At 37.9% G+C, this 15,079-nt stretch overlaps 1 protein-coding gene across 1 annotated transcript in view; it reads left to right on the top strand.

Moving 5' to 3' along the window:
• CPS1 (carbamoyl-phosphate synthase 1) overlaps nt 1-14,784 on the top strand; it is a 142,625-nt gene extending 127,841 nt beyond the window's left edge. The window contains exons 33-38 of the mRNA XM_030853008.2: nt 457-531; nt 3,261-3,359; nt 8,478-8,537; nt 9,277-9,389; nt 12,837-12,966; nt 13,694-14,784. Of these exons, the coding sequence (XP_030708868.1) occupies nt 457-531; nt 3,261-3,359; nt 8,478-8,537; nt 9,277-9,389; nt 12,837-12,966; nt 13,694-13,792 (576 nt within the window). The 3' untranslated portion in view covers nt 13,793-14,784. The remainder of the gene's footprint in view (nt 1-456; nt 532-3,260; nt 3,360-8,477; nt 8,538-9,276; nt 9,390-12,836; nt 12,967-13,693) is intronic.
• Nucleotides 14,785-15,079: the final 295 nt, after the last annotated feature.

Raw genomic sequence — 15,079 nt, 5'->3', positions numbered from 1 at the left:
AGCTTGCAGACAGACCTTTCTGGCAATGTGGCTTGTTGCAAGTCCAAATAATCAGAACAAGAAGAGGAATGTTTTCAGAAGCCTACCAAGGAAAAAGTGTGTTTGAACTTTGTGTCTGGGGAGACCAGTGCCCAATATACTTCGTTTGAAATCACTCCAGTAAGAATATGTGTAAGCCAGATTAGAAACACTGGCCTAGACAGGTCACTGGGGCCCTATTTACAGAAATAATTTGTGATTATTTAATCCAATTTTTGGCCCAAAGCTCAAGAAATTCCTGGAACAGAGGTTTAAAGCCACTTTTCAAGTCAGACGCTTGGACCAAAGAAATTTTTTACATGTCTACTGTAGCCTAAATGAACCCTATGAGAGATGATTCACTAAATATTTTTATCCTTGTTTATACCTTTTATACCCTTCTCTCAACATATTTTTCCTACCCGTTATTTTTGACAGGCTCCAATGTTTTCTTGGCCCCGGTTGAGAGACGCTGACCCCATTCTGCGTTGTGAGATGGCTTCTACTGGAGAGGTAACTAGTTAATGATCCATGACCACTTTCATTAAATCTACTTTCTATGCTTTTATGATCTGAATATAGTAAAGCAAGTTAGTAAGTAGTTAGTGGGATACTTCTTTTGCTATCAGAGTAAGTCTGAAAGGACTTAGGCATTTTGAGCTGAGGAAAAATCTTTGACTTTTGTAGCCCAGAGTCTAAATTCTCACTTATATTTCAACATGTGTCATTCACTTCCACATTACACATTGAGAACATCTTTCAAATATTCCTCTAGATGTCTAGGTAAATATCTGCCAGGTATTTTTATTTTAAGGTTCTTAGATCTCTCTGTAACAGCACCTCTTGCTTCCTCTAACTTTCCTTGCTACTATGAAATTAGATCATCGAGATTTTACTAGCAATATGTGGAATGAATGTACAGCAGCAGAAAGATAATGGGGCCAAAATATTTGGGGATCTGCAGATATTTGCAAAATCCCAGAACCACTTTAAAAGCAACTTTAACTTCTTGGGGATTATCTAAAAACTATAGTGGGACTGGCCACTGGATGTCCCTCTTCACTTGTGTTGAGGACTCTGTCAGCTGAAGGTTTCTTTTTTTGTGGTACGAGCTGCGCAGGCTCAGCGGCCATGGCTCACAGGCCTAGCCGCTCCGCGGCATGTGGGGTCTTCCCAGACCAGGGCACAAACCCGTGTCCCCTGCATCGGCAGGCGGACTCTCAACCACTGCGCCACCAGGGAAGCCCTGAAGGTTTCTTTAAGAATGTGAAATGTGTTTCTTGTAGAAAGCTGTCAGATACCAGAGAGTTCCCTACATGTTAGTGCCAGGACATTTTATGAATCACCTAGCCCTTGACAGACTTACTAGGTACAGCCTTCAGATTCTCATCAGTGCCCATGGGGGTGGCAACATCAGACTGGGAGGCATCATTGTTTCCTCTTGGTGTTGAGGAAAACCTGAAAGGGGAAAATACCTAATTGCAACATATACATGATATTTTATATGGTTGCCTGGTTGCAAGCAAGATCTGTGATGAGAAGCCAAGTGAAACAGGAAGGGAGGCAGTGAGGAATAAATGGCTATCTTGTTCGTATTTGGACTGATGATTGCCTTCTCTTAGCTCCTTTGCTGCTTCTGTTAATTTAATAGATGAGAAAACCTAACTTGAAAACAAGGGACTTACATTACATTTCTCTGCTGTTTAAGGAGCTACTCTGATATTCATCGTGATCCCTTGGTCACTCAGTAGCAGGGCTGTTTTCAGCCAGCCCAGGATTCACATCAGGGAGAGATCTGTTTTCCTTCATGCTGTTTTCTCTAGTGTGGCAAATCTATTTTCAGTACTGTATCTATGTCCATTCTGCCTCCAGACATACGTTATTGGAGTTGTTGAAATACGAAAATATGAGAGAATTAGAAATTCAGCTCCCCCTTACTTGTATCTGTTTCAGAAGTACAGAGAGATAATTCTTCTTCCATTAGAGTCATATTTCCAAGTGTCACTAAGTACAGTATTACAAGTTCTGTTTTATAACTGAAATCATAATAATAATTGTAGCTTAGTGAAATCTCAGTTATGCTTCAGAGACATTTTCAGTGTTGAAATGGCTTGTTGTGGGATTAAATAAACCTTTAGCTTTCCTAGTGGTGAGGTGGGAATGTTAGTCCTAATCTTTACTTACATATTTAACTACTTTTTATGTTATTTGTAGAAAACTGCTGAAATCTCTTGTGGGTTGTATATGCACTTATGATGGAATTGCCCAGGTTCTTTTAGTATGGTTTGGGTTCTGTTAGCTTAGGGTGACATTACTAATTTGGTTAGCCAGTTCTTGACCAAAGAAAATGTTCACTGTGGAGTTAAAAGCAGCATGTACTGGTGATCAAGTGACAATCATAGTCATGAGAACTTTCCTTTGACAGTAAGGTCGTCATTTGCTTAAAGAATGAATTTAGCCATCAGTGTTATTTACTCTAATGGTGGTTCTCTACCCGTGCCAAATGATGATGTGCATGGCAGAATCTACTCCTATCATGCTCAGATATACTTGTTCTGTAGTTAGTGTGGGCGTTTGACTTGTAGTTATATTGTAGCACAGTTACCCTAGGGGAAGCCTCTGTATATCCCAACATTGTATGTTAATTTGGAATTTTTTTTACTTTAGGCTATAATATTCAGGACTAGTAGCAAGGTATTTTGGTTCATTTTATGAAAACAATAATAATAATAAAAGAACAAGTTCCTTTGAGATTTTCATAGATTTATTGAATTTCTCTGAAGGCTTTCTCATACATATGAAATGACTCCTAACTGATTGATCAGCAGTTATGCATTTGTGCTACTGACCCATGAATTCATGCCCTGTTGCATAGCATACAAGACATATACCGTTATTTAAACGTTAAGTCGTATTAACATTTGGTAACTCACCATATTATGGGCCAGAAGCTGTAATTTGTATCCAGATATCTCACAGTAGAATCCAGTTGCGTTGCTCCATGGAGTGTTGTTGGACAGAGAAAGAATTGCTTACTTATTCATTATGCTTAATTAAAAACACAAGATACGTCTGCCCTAGCCAGATTTTTAATCCCTGGATTCAGATTACATGGTCCTTGGGTAACTCAATAAAATCTAGCATAGGAGTCTCTGACTTTTCATTTGTGTTTGTTTTTTGGTAACGTTGAGTGACTATCATTTGCTTTCTTTTACTTTATTTTTTTCATTTATTCTAAACAGGTGGCTTGCTTTGGTGAAGGTATTCATACCGCTTTCCTAAAGGCAATGCTTTCCACAGGATTTAAGTTACCCCAGAAAGGCATCCTGATTGGAATTCAGGTAAGTGGTGTGTGGTTGTATGCATGCCTGCGGGCACATGCTGGGAGTTGGTGGGGGAAATGACCTTAATGGTGGTATAGAAGAGGGGAGATTTGTTTAAAGTTCCACTAAAAAAACCCCAGCAACTTCTAGAAAGAATGGACATTTGTACTCTGTCTGTTCCCTGATTTTTGCCTTTTCTCATTGCAGCAGCCAACACAAATAAGTGAATAAACAACTAAAAAAAAAAAAAGAAAGAAAGAAAAGAAAAAAATCTCTAGTGAAGTGATACTTATCCTGAACAGGATTTAGGGCAACTTCAAAAGGATTCTATTCTACTCTTTGGTTACATCTTTTCTATATTTTTATTCTTAGTTCTACCTCCTTAGCCTCTGAACCTAGGCTTTCCATGAGGTTGGGTCTCAACTCTTTTTCTGAGTCTGTGTCTATGTCTATGTCTAGTTCTTTCTCTTGACTTTCCCCTTTGCCAGCTCATTCATGTCTTTGGTATCCACTCTCCATCTAAAACTATCAACTTTAAATCTTTATCCTCAGCCATCGCCTGTTTCCAACAATTTGCTGGATACCTCTATCTGGATGTCTCAAACACAGCACATCCCAAACTGAAGTCAGTATTATCCCCTTCTGACCTCTGTTCCTTCCTTCCTTACATTCATTCATTCACATTTCAATTTCTACTAAATGTCAAAGATTCAAAGTTGAAGAAGACATGGGCATTATTTGAGAAATTTTCTTAGCCTGACACTCCAAGACGAATTGAAAGTTCTTAAAGGGCAGTGACTTAATGGGCTTAAGAAAGTCAGTACATCCCACAGTGTACTGTGGAAGTTCTTGAAATATTGTTACTTAGTAAACCTTCTAAGTCAAAGCAGGGTGAAGTAATTATACGTGAATATCTTCATACGGTGAGAAGGACATTATTGGTTTATTATTGCAAGTCAAATGTAAATCTTAGGGCAAAATGGGAGCCAGGAAACTCTTATTACTCCTTGGAATATTATTACAAGAGTGTACAAACTGTTTGTTTATAAATTTCCCGAAAAATACTAGATGTTTCCCAACTGATCATTCACTTTCATTTGAGGTTAATAATTCTTGGAGCCTACAATAACAATAGATGGTTTTATATATCACCCCTGCCATACTTTTAATAATTTCAAATCCTGCATGGTTACATACAAATCAATAAAAATATAATTAGAATAATACCAGGTATTTTCAAATCAGTGGGTAATTATTAGAGATGCTGTCGCATTAGAGTGCCTTAATAGCAGCAAATTAGTCTCCGGAGACTGGATGGGTAGCGGCTTTGGAGAAGTTTCTGCAAAGACTAAATTGGGATTTTGCTTCATAAAGGTGCCAGAAGGGTGATGGTGAACAGTTAGAACAGAAGCTAACAAGATGAATTGCAATTGCGAAGCTTAATGGCAGTTCAGAGACACATCACACCATATGAGAGACTCATCACATTATAATGGGTATTAAGTATTATTAAGTCACAAGTATAAGAGTATTTCTCCAACTTCTAGTTATGGCTTAAAGTTTAATGTGAAACCTGGGGGCATCCAGAGGAGACCATGCCCTTAGTCCCCGTCCTCACAACTAATCAGAATAATGCTAACATTTTAAAATACCACTTTAAGAAGGCAGTGATGTATAAAATAGTGCCTTGTTTGGTTCCAGTGCTGCAGGGAAATGTAAAGCAAAAATTAATTTGATCCCCGTGAAGTACTAGTGTGATTTTGGCATCAGTGAACAGAATTTTTGCTTTGTAGGGAAAAAGGGGGGTTTGTAGGGAACAAAAAGTTTTCTTAAAGCAATGAGGTTTTGTTCATTTAAGTTTTACCTTTCGGTGTATTCTTTTTTAAAGAAATCCAGCAGCTACATGAATTTTTGCAAAGAACTTTCTCCCTGTGCATGCATGCATAATGTAAGGAATTTAAATATATATGTATTTTAATTACAGAATTTAAAAAGTATATTTAAAGAAATATTTAATAATAAAGTTATATTTAATAAAATATTTGCAGCTGTGGTAAAATTGATCATTAAGACTCTAAGCCTCTAGATATGCAGAAATCATTTTCTAACCTACTTTATATGGGAGGCAAAGAAAAGCTGCCGTCACCAACAGTCAGTGTATAATCTCTTCACTATTATATGGAGGATTTTCATTTACAGTGATTTCTTTAAAAAGGATAATCACAAATTTAACTGAACAATATGACAGAATATACTAACCCTAGAGTTAATAGCTAAAACTCACTGGACATCTTCTTAGGCAGAATGGGAACAAATCTACCTAAGCTTCATATTAACTGTGGATAAAGTAATTATAATTCCATATTTCAGGATACATCATGCTTAAAAAAACACATTTTGTTTAACATGATTCCACTTGGACAGAAGAATTCATATAAATTCATCCAAATACATAAAGTCAGAACTGAAAAGGACCTAAAATAGTACTGCTAATATATAAACGGGGTTAAGGCCGGTAAATACAAGAGAATACATTTCGTTGAGTTATGTACTAAGAAAGAAAGTCCACCATTGCATTTTGATTTCCTGAGATAAACATTCATTTAGCATGATGTTATATAGACTTCAATCACAGAGGAGCCCTGGTAGCCAGCACTGTTGCAGTTAATTTGCTTTATTATTCCTTCATGTATATGTGGGGAGATTGGTCAACATCTATACCATTTATTTGAAGTAAAGGTCTTCTTTTCTCGTCATTGCCCCACCCTGACCCAGCTACCTGCTATGAGTAGAAAGATTTAATGGAAGAAACCTTACCTCTAACTTTTCACAGCAGGTTGCAAGAGAAAATTGGGGGAAAAGACAAATATGGAGGAAAGGCAAAAGGGACGCTGAGCCGGGAAACATTTTTTCTTATTGTTGGTAGTTTAACACATATTTCAAATTTTAATTTATCACTAGCAAGTATCAACCACGACTCAACATTTAGTAAATAGATTGTGTGTGTGTGTGTGCGCGCGCATGTGTACATGCTCATTGGTTATATTTCAATGTTCCTAATTTTTCTTTATTTTCTCTTTCCTACCCTACTCCTTCACATACAGAGACCCTCTGTTTCTGCCTTCTCAAAGTTAATCCTATGGTCAAATTACTTGGGAAGTTTGAAATATTCATGACATCAATCTTGTGTAACTAGGACTTAGGGAAAAAAAAAATCAAGATTTAGATTTTGTCAAAGGATCCGTGTCAGGCTTCCCTGGTGGCGCAGTGGTTGAGAGTCCGCCTGCTGATGCAGGGGACACGGGTTCGTGCCCTGGTCTGGGAAGATCCCACATGCCGCGGAGCGGCTAGGCCCGTGAGCCTGTGGTCCGCAACGGGACAGGCCCGCGTACTGCAAAAAAAAAAAAAAAAAAAAAAAAGATCCTTGTCAACTATTATATGTACTGTATCTCTACCAAGACCCTTTCCATAAGCATAGATCCTAATATAAGAAAGGCGTAATGTAGGTGTATGTGGCAACAAAATCGTCTTTGATTTTCCTGCAATATTTCCATCAGGGTTTATTTTTAGTTGCTATGAGTAGGCAATCTGCCTTGTTTTGAAGTTTTCTGGAACACCCTTTAACAATGAATGATTTACTCTAGAGTAGATCAAGAGCCCTCACTGTTTTTTCCCCTCTGATTGGGCTATTCAGTGATGCTTGTGAAGAGTACCATCCTGACATCTGCGCTTCAGCATTGCCCAGGAACACAAAGCAAGCATTTTATTTGAAAAAGACAACTCCAAGTGACATGAATAACCTTTTATCTTCAATACAGAATCATTAGGAACAACCATAGCATTGTCAATCCACACGTCCCAGTAGAGTCCACAGGCATGACACAGCCTTAACTTGGCTTTTGGTTCTGTAGCCAGAAGTTGGATTAATGTGAAAATGATAGTTAGAGGAAATATTTATTTTTTATCATTTTTAAAAGACTTTCTTCCTTATAAATGTTTTCCAGGAAATAAATCAGCTTGTACTTTTCACCTTTAGTAACAAGTGGTTTCTTACCCAGGTATTTTCAATCAGCTATTAAATCTGGGGCTACTCAGATGCAAGCTGACAGCTGTAATTTCTTTTCGTAGCGAGCCTATTTTATGTGTCACAAGTGTTCAATACATGTTTGATAGAAGTTTATAATGTGACTATGAAAGCCAACACCCCAGACCAGAAGGCAGAGTAGTTCCCTGGCTGGAAACTGCCAATACTGTCACGTCGGATATTTATCTTTTCCACCTGGGGGACGACACTGAAACAGATCCATAATGAGGTTCTGACTGGTATCTGCAGGTCAGACAGTATTTGAAATGCAGCTTAGTGACTCCAGAGCCCATTCTTTTACTCTTTGCCAAACTGAGTTCCAAATGATTGACTTCTTGTAGGGAACGGTGCATGAACTACTAGGACAGGACCTAGTTATTGAAGTGCAGTCCAAAGTTAGAATTCAGCAATTAGAACGGGTCGAACAGCAAAACATCCAACAAGGCTGACTTGGTGCTGAGCGCCTAATCCAGGTGACTTTAAATTCTCCCTGACCAGGAAAAGAGTTCATCCAGAACTGGGGTGAATCTGATTCTACAGGCAGAGGCTAAGTGGATTAAATAGGGGGTGAAGGAATTTGAGGGGTAAGAAGTAAGACAGTAGAAAGCAAGACAATGTGGATGGAATTTCATCTATATCAGAAAATAAGTAAGAGGTTATACTCATTAAAGGAGAATAAAAGGATAAAACTTGGGCTTCCCTGGTGGCGCAGTGGTTGAGAGTCCGCCTGCCGATAAAGGGGACACAGGTTCGTGCCCCGGTCCGGGAGGATCCCACATGCCGCGGAGCGGCTGGGCCCGTGAGCCATGGCTGCTGAGCCTGCGCGTCCGGAGCCTGTGCTCCGCAACGGGAGAGGCCACAACAGTGAGAGGCCCAAGTACCGCAAAAAAAAAAAAAAAAAAAAAAAGGATAAAACTTGTCATCTTTGAATAGAAAGCACCTGGCAACACATGGCATTGCCTTTTATGACATGAGAGAATGCCATATTGCATGACTAAATGAATAACATGTATATCTGGAAAGTGAATTCAGTTAAATTCCTTTAATTTCAGCAATCATTCCGTCCACAATTCCTTGGTGTGGCTGAACAATTACATAATGAAGGCTTCAAGGTATGTGATATTATTTTTTTAAGTTGTTTTCTGTCAGCATTCTATCTGCAAAAAAGAATATTGAAGAATATTAGCGAATAAAATAGCGCAAAATATAACCTCTCCACTTGAAAGATGTCTAACTTGACAGTTTCAAAACTTCAATGGAATAAACTAATCAGAAAGACTAGCTTTAAGTTTTAACACAATTACCACAAACTCAATAAAATTTGCTGGCTAAAAACTTAGAGAGTTTTGCATACACAGAATTGGGATAAAGTTTCAATGTATTTCCATATATTTTCCATTTTTCCTTTTTCTGTTTCCATACGGAGTCATAGTTTCCAGGTGTTAACAGTTACAGGCAAAAATTCTTTGCCATGAATATCTCCACACAAAGCCTGGTTCTGTAAAACAGAATGAGTCCCAAGGCTCATTGGACCTGTGGTCATGAGGGTTTGTTGGCCTAATAACAATGAATTTTCAGCCATCAACAACGCTTTATTTTTCTCCTCTACAAAAGCAGTTACAATTGAGGTTATTAAATTTTTTCTTACTGCAAATATTTTAAAAATATTTAAAGTGCCCGTGACTCTAGATGCTGAGTCTAAGTCTCTATTTCTGACATCATTTTGCATCTCATATTCACCAGTTTTTTTCTGCTCTATGCTTTAAATGACACGTGTGTCCCAGTGCCTGTCTTTGTTCTGTGAAAACTTTCCTTGTGATACAGTAACCGACTTTTCCATCTTAAATGCAGCTCTTTGCTACGGAAGCCACATCAGACTGGCTCAATGCCAACAATGTCCCTGCCACCCCAGTGGCATGGCCGTCTCAAGAAGGACAGAATCCCAGCCTCTCTTCCATCAGAAAGTAAGAACTGGGCAGAATATTCTGAGATAGCAAAACAGATGAAGGATTAACTTTGGGAACTATTGTGATGTAAATATATCACCTTACCCTATAGCAAGTCTTCTAAAAGTCTTCTTAGTCATCCAATTTAAAATGACGAAATTGGTGAACGATAGTAAAGCTTCCTTCTCATGAACTTTGCTATTACTACAAAACACATAATTCCATATATGTACATGGTGATATGTAGCATCTCTCAAAATGTCTCCTAGTAAGTATCCATTCCTTGACTGACACCAAGATCTCAGTGGTGAGAATCATGGGCATGAAGAATGTAATGCAGCACTCTGTATTTTATGGCAAACTTATATTCTGTATATCAAGAATACTCAGCTGCATTTCACTGAGGTTGTACATCAATGAATCTGTTTACTGAGGACTTGCAGCATGCAGGACACTAGGGGGCGTGCTATAGTAATGTCATCTATTGTATTACCTAATTTGCCATTCTTTGATCAGGTTGGTTGTTATGCCTTAGGCTATGTCATCATTAGGTTTTTTGGGTTTTTTTTTTTAACATCTTTATTGGCGTATAATTGCTTTACAGTGGTGTGTTAGTTTCTGCTTTATAACAAAATGAATCAGCTATACATATACATATATCCGCATATCTCCTCCCTCTTGCGTCTCCCTCCCACCCTCCCTATCCCACCCCTCTAGGTGGTCACAAAACACCCAGCTGATCTCCCTGTGCTATATGGCTGCTTCCCACTAGATATCTATTTTACATTTGGTTGTATATATAAGTCCATGCCACTCTCTCACTTCGTCCCAGCTTAGCCTTCCCCCTCCCCGTGTCCTCAAGTCCATTCTCTATATCTGCGTCTTTATTCCTGTCCTGCCCCTAGGTTCATCAGAACCTTTTTTTTTTTTTTTAGATTCCATATATATGTGTTAGCATACGGTATTTATTTTCCTCTTTCTGACTTACTTCACTCTGTATGACAGACTCTAGGTCTATCCACCTCACTACAAATAACTCAATTTCTTTTCTTTTCATGGCTCAGTAATATATATTCCATTGTACATATATATATATATATATACACCACATCTTCTTTATCCATTCATCTGTCGATGGACACTTAGGTTGCTTCCATATCCTGGCTATTGTAAATAGAGCTGCAATGGGCATTGTGGTGCATGACTCTTTTTGAATTATGGTTTTCTCAGGTATATGTCCAGTAGTGAGATTGCTGGGTCATATGGTAGTCATATATTTAGTTTTTTAAGGAACCTCCATACTGTTCTCCATAGTGGCTGTATCAATTTACATTCCCACCAATAGTGCAAGAGGTTTCCCTTTTCTCCACACCTTGTCCAGCATTTATTGTTTGTAGATTTTTTGTTGATGGCCATTCTGACCGGTGTGAGGTGATACCTCATTGTAGTTTTGATTTGCATTTCTCTAATGATTAGTGATGTTGAGCAGCTTTTCATGTGTTTGTTGGCAATCTGTATATCTTCTTTGGAGAAATGTCTATTTAGGTCTTCTGCCCATGTTTGGATTGGGTTGTTTGTTTTTGATATTGAGCTGCATGAGCTGCTTGTAAATTTTGGAGATTAATCCTTTGTCAGTTGCTTCATTTGCAAATATTTTCTCCAATTCTGAGGGTTGTCTTTTCATCTTGTTTATGGTTTCCTTTGCTGTGCAACAGCTTTTAAGTTTCATTAGGTCCCATTTGTTTATTTTTGTTTTTATTTCCATTTGTCTAGGAGGTGAGTCAAAAAGGATCTTGCTGTGATTTATGTCATAGAGTGTTCGGCCTATGTTTTCCTCTAAGAGTTTATAGTGTCTGGCCTTACATTTAGGTCTTTAGTCCATTTTGAGTTTATTTTTGTGTATGGTGTTAGGGAGTGTTCTAATTTCATTATTTTACATGTAGCTGTCCAGTTTTCCCAGCACCACTTATTGAAGAGGCTGTCTTTTCTCCGTTGTATATTCTTTGCTCCTTTATCAAAGATATGCTAACCATAGGTGTGTGGGTTTATATCTGGGCTTTCTATCCTGTCCCAGTGATCTATATTTCTGTTTTTGTGCCAGTACCATACTATCTTGATTACTGTAGCTTTGTAGTATAGTCTGAAGCCAGGGAGCCTGATTCCTCCAGCACCGTGTTTCTTTCTCAAGATTGCTTTGGCTATTTGGGGTCTTTTTTTTCTCTGTACAAATTGTAAAATTTTTTGTTCTAGTTCTGTGAAAAATGTGGTAGTTTGGTAGGGATTGCATCGAATCTGTAGAATGCTTTCAATAGTATAGTCATTTTCACAATGTTGATTCTTCCAATCCAAGAACATGGTATATCTCTCCATCTGTTTATATCATCTTTAATTTCTTTCATCAGTGTCATGGTTTTCTGCATACAGGTCTTTTGTCTCCTTAGGTAGGTTTATTCCTAGGTATTTTATTCTTTTTGTTGCAGTGGTAAATGGGAGTGTTTCCTTAATTTTTCTTTCAGATTTTTCATCATTAATGTATAGGAATGCGAGAGATTTCTGTACATTAATTTTGAATCCTGCTACTTTACCAAATTCATCGATTAGCTCTAGTAGTTTTCTGGTAGCGTCTTCAGGATTCTGTACATCACTAGGTTTTGTAAGACATTTATTTCAGCACACTACGTGAGCCTTCAGGAACACCATTACATCAACACTTATGGAGCTATGTGGCACGGGTACATGGGAGATAATTCTCAGGTGCTACAGGATGTTACAGCCTACTGAATGGCTAAGTCATACCAAATTCTATGTGATATACTATTTGATAGGGCTCTTAAGAAAGTAACCTAAATTATTATCAAATTAATAAAAGAAGGGCACATTGTTCTGACTTTAGTAGACTTCTAATGATGCTATATGCCCTCCTTAGGGCTTTGTAAAACAATACTTCATGCTTTTGACATTTTGATTAAATGTCTCCTAGTGTGTGTAGTAGCCCAGCAACAGAATGTGAAATGTTTTCATTTAAAATCAGGCGACCTGTATTTCCACACCATCAGCTAAGGCACTGGGAAACAGGCAATGAAGTAAAGTTGATCTGAGGGGGGAGTATGGGGGCCAAATGGCCTTCAGTGCTGGAGGAACCACCTCCTGTAAAATAAATAATTGTCTATCAAATTACTAGTTCTTGCTATGGATAGATAGCATTTTAAAGAGAAACAAATATTTCCATTCGATTAATTAGGCATTCACCAGAATTCTTTCAAGAACACAACAAAAATTTATAACCCCCAAATGTGTGTAATTTGTACATCTGCTTAGGAATAAAGGAGGGCAGGTGTCAATCAACTCAGTATGGAATGGACTTGAATGGTTAAGAGAAGTAATTTACATTAGTATTTAAAAAAACTAATTATAAAATATACATAGTCTCCTGCAAACTTGTGTTTATTTTGTTTATTCCTCCAGGTTGATTAGAGACGGCAGCATTGACTTGGTGATTAACCTCCCCAATAACAACACTAAATTTGTCCATGATAATTATGTGATTCGGAGGACAGCTGTTGACAGTGGAATTGCTCTCCTCACTAATTTCCAGGTATGTTCTTTTTCTCACAGATAGCCTGCCTGAGGGTTTTTATTTCTGCGCCTCCCTTAAGAGTGCACATCTCTCTTCTCCCTTTCTTGTAACTTTCAGAATGGAGAAGAATTTCTAAATAGAGTCTAAAATAATGGTCTATTTTGGTAGGTCATGGCCTATCTGAGACAGTTGGTGATCAAGGAGTTGTGATAGTCAGAAGCCATGGATAGCCATGGTTCTCTCATTACCCATACAATTATCCTTTAAATAACATGTGTGGTGTGGCATGGAATAAAGATACACAATTTTATTCCATCGTGTCTAAATGAAAGCCACCGCATAAAAGCAACAGGTTAATGATCACTGAAGATCTAGATACAGTGCAAGCACTTGTCCAATTCACAGGCAATGATCGCAGGAGGTATGTTCCCTTCTACTTGGGCATGACCCACCAGATTTATCACAGGGAGAAGAAATGTTTGTCAAGACTCGTTAACTTTCTGCCCATTGTATTTTTCCCCCCTCAGTCAGTTTTAATCCCCATGGGGGGTGGGGGGAAATAAGCTTATTCACGTTGAGGTCTGAGATACAGGAGAAAGTCCCCGTTAAATAAAAATGTTTGTGTCTTCCATCTCCTGCCCCTTTGAAAATTGGGAACAGAAACTGTGACTTTTCACTCCTGCTGCATTAAACATTCGCTTTCATTTCATATGCGTTGCTAAGATTCCTACCCTTATATTTTCAGGTGACCAAACTTTTTGCGGAAGCTGTGAAGAAATCTCGCAATGTGGACGCCAAGAGTCTCTTCCACTACAGGCAGTACCGTGCTGGGAAAGCGGCATAGGGAAATGGATGCCCCATCTCCATTCTTAAATCAACCTAAGCCAGTTTTTTATCTAAAGAAACTGATTCACAACTTTCTTTCCCAGAGATGAATATTGATATCAAGGTTTATTTCAGTTTACTTAGTTATGCCTTAATATGCTCTTCTTTCACAATTAAATTGTTGTCAGTCACTTTTTAAAAACCTTACTTAGAGAGTCCTTCACGAGAATTCCTTCATTTACTAAATGCCTTATTTTTGGTGTGCTAAGCTTACCTACATGCTTCTTTGCAGCTAACATTTTATGGTGCTGATTAACGATGATCAAGGTCGAAAAAGTTGCTGCTCTATCTTCTGAACTCTTTCTATATATACTTTACGGACACTATTGTCATTGTTTTTAAATACCATCTGCCATACTCAGGGCACTTTAACAAAGGCAGAATACTATAAAAATGGTTCAAATGAAACATGGATTTAATTTATGAACTCCTCCATCATGATGTTTGTGTATTGCTTCTTTTTAATCATCATTCTGTCTGGCTTAACCAGGAATATCCTTATCCCCTCCCACAGTGCTGAATTTGAGACGTGTGACAGAGGTCTTTAAAGTATGGATTTCTTTAAAGGACACTGGTTTGCAGTTTTGTGTTTTGTAGTACGTCAGCAGATGGTGGATACCGCTGAGATGGTTTATTCTTGTTGTCCTTCGGATTTGTAACCTGAGCCAAGTGAAATCCTCAGATTTATGCCATCTCTGCAACCCCCCCTCCTTCCTGCCAACTTTGGAATAACTTGGAAGTTATGTTCATTCCCTTCAGATTATAGATTCTGTTGATCTACTGAGTCCCACTCTGCGATGAGTGTTTTACACATTTTAAGCACAAGATCCTTGTTCCTTCTACATATAAGAAAAGTCCTTCCTACAGGCAGCCTTTGTCACTTTTAAACTTTTTGTGTTATTACAAGCGCTCTAATTGTGAACTTTTAAATAAAATACTATCAACAGACAAGACTGTTGTATTCTTGCTATTATGTGTTCATTTATTTTTACATTGATACACAAAATCTGTTCATTTCTCTGATGAAACAGGGTTTTGGGCCAAGATTATATCTTTTTTTTCTTTTTCTATTCAAAGCCCTATAGGATATGAACAAATTAATATTAAAATTAATGAAGCTTAAACTGTTACATTTCTCTTTTTTTTTCTCTTCCCATAGCTTGCTTATCTCATTAAAAATTTATTATCTTTTTATGTAGTTATATACTACCCTTGATCTGGACCCTTTCAAACATACAGCTATAAT

This window comes from Globicephala melas, chromosome 7, assembly GCF_963455315.2.
Source record: "Globicephala melas chromosome 7, mGloMel1.2, whole genome shotgun sequence".
Lineage (NCBI taxonomy): Eukaryota > Metazoa > Chordata > Mammalia > Artiodactyla > Delphinidae > Globicephala > Globicephala melas.
The sequence above is the reverse complement of the archived record's forward strand: the minus strand, read 5'-3'. Positions and strand labels throughout refer to the sequence as shown.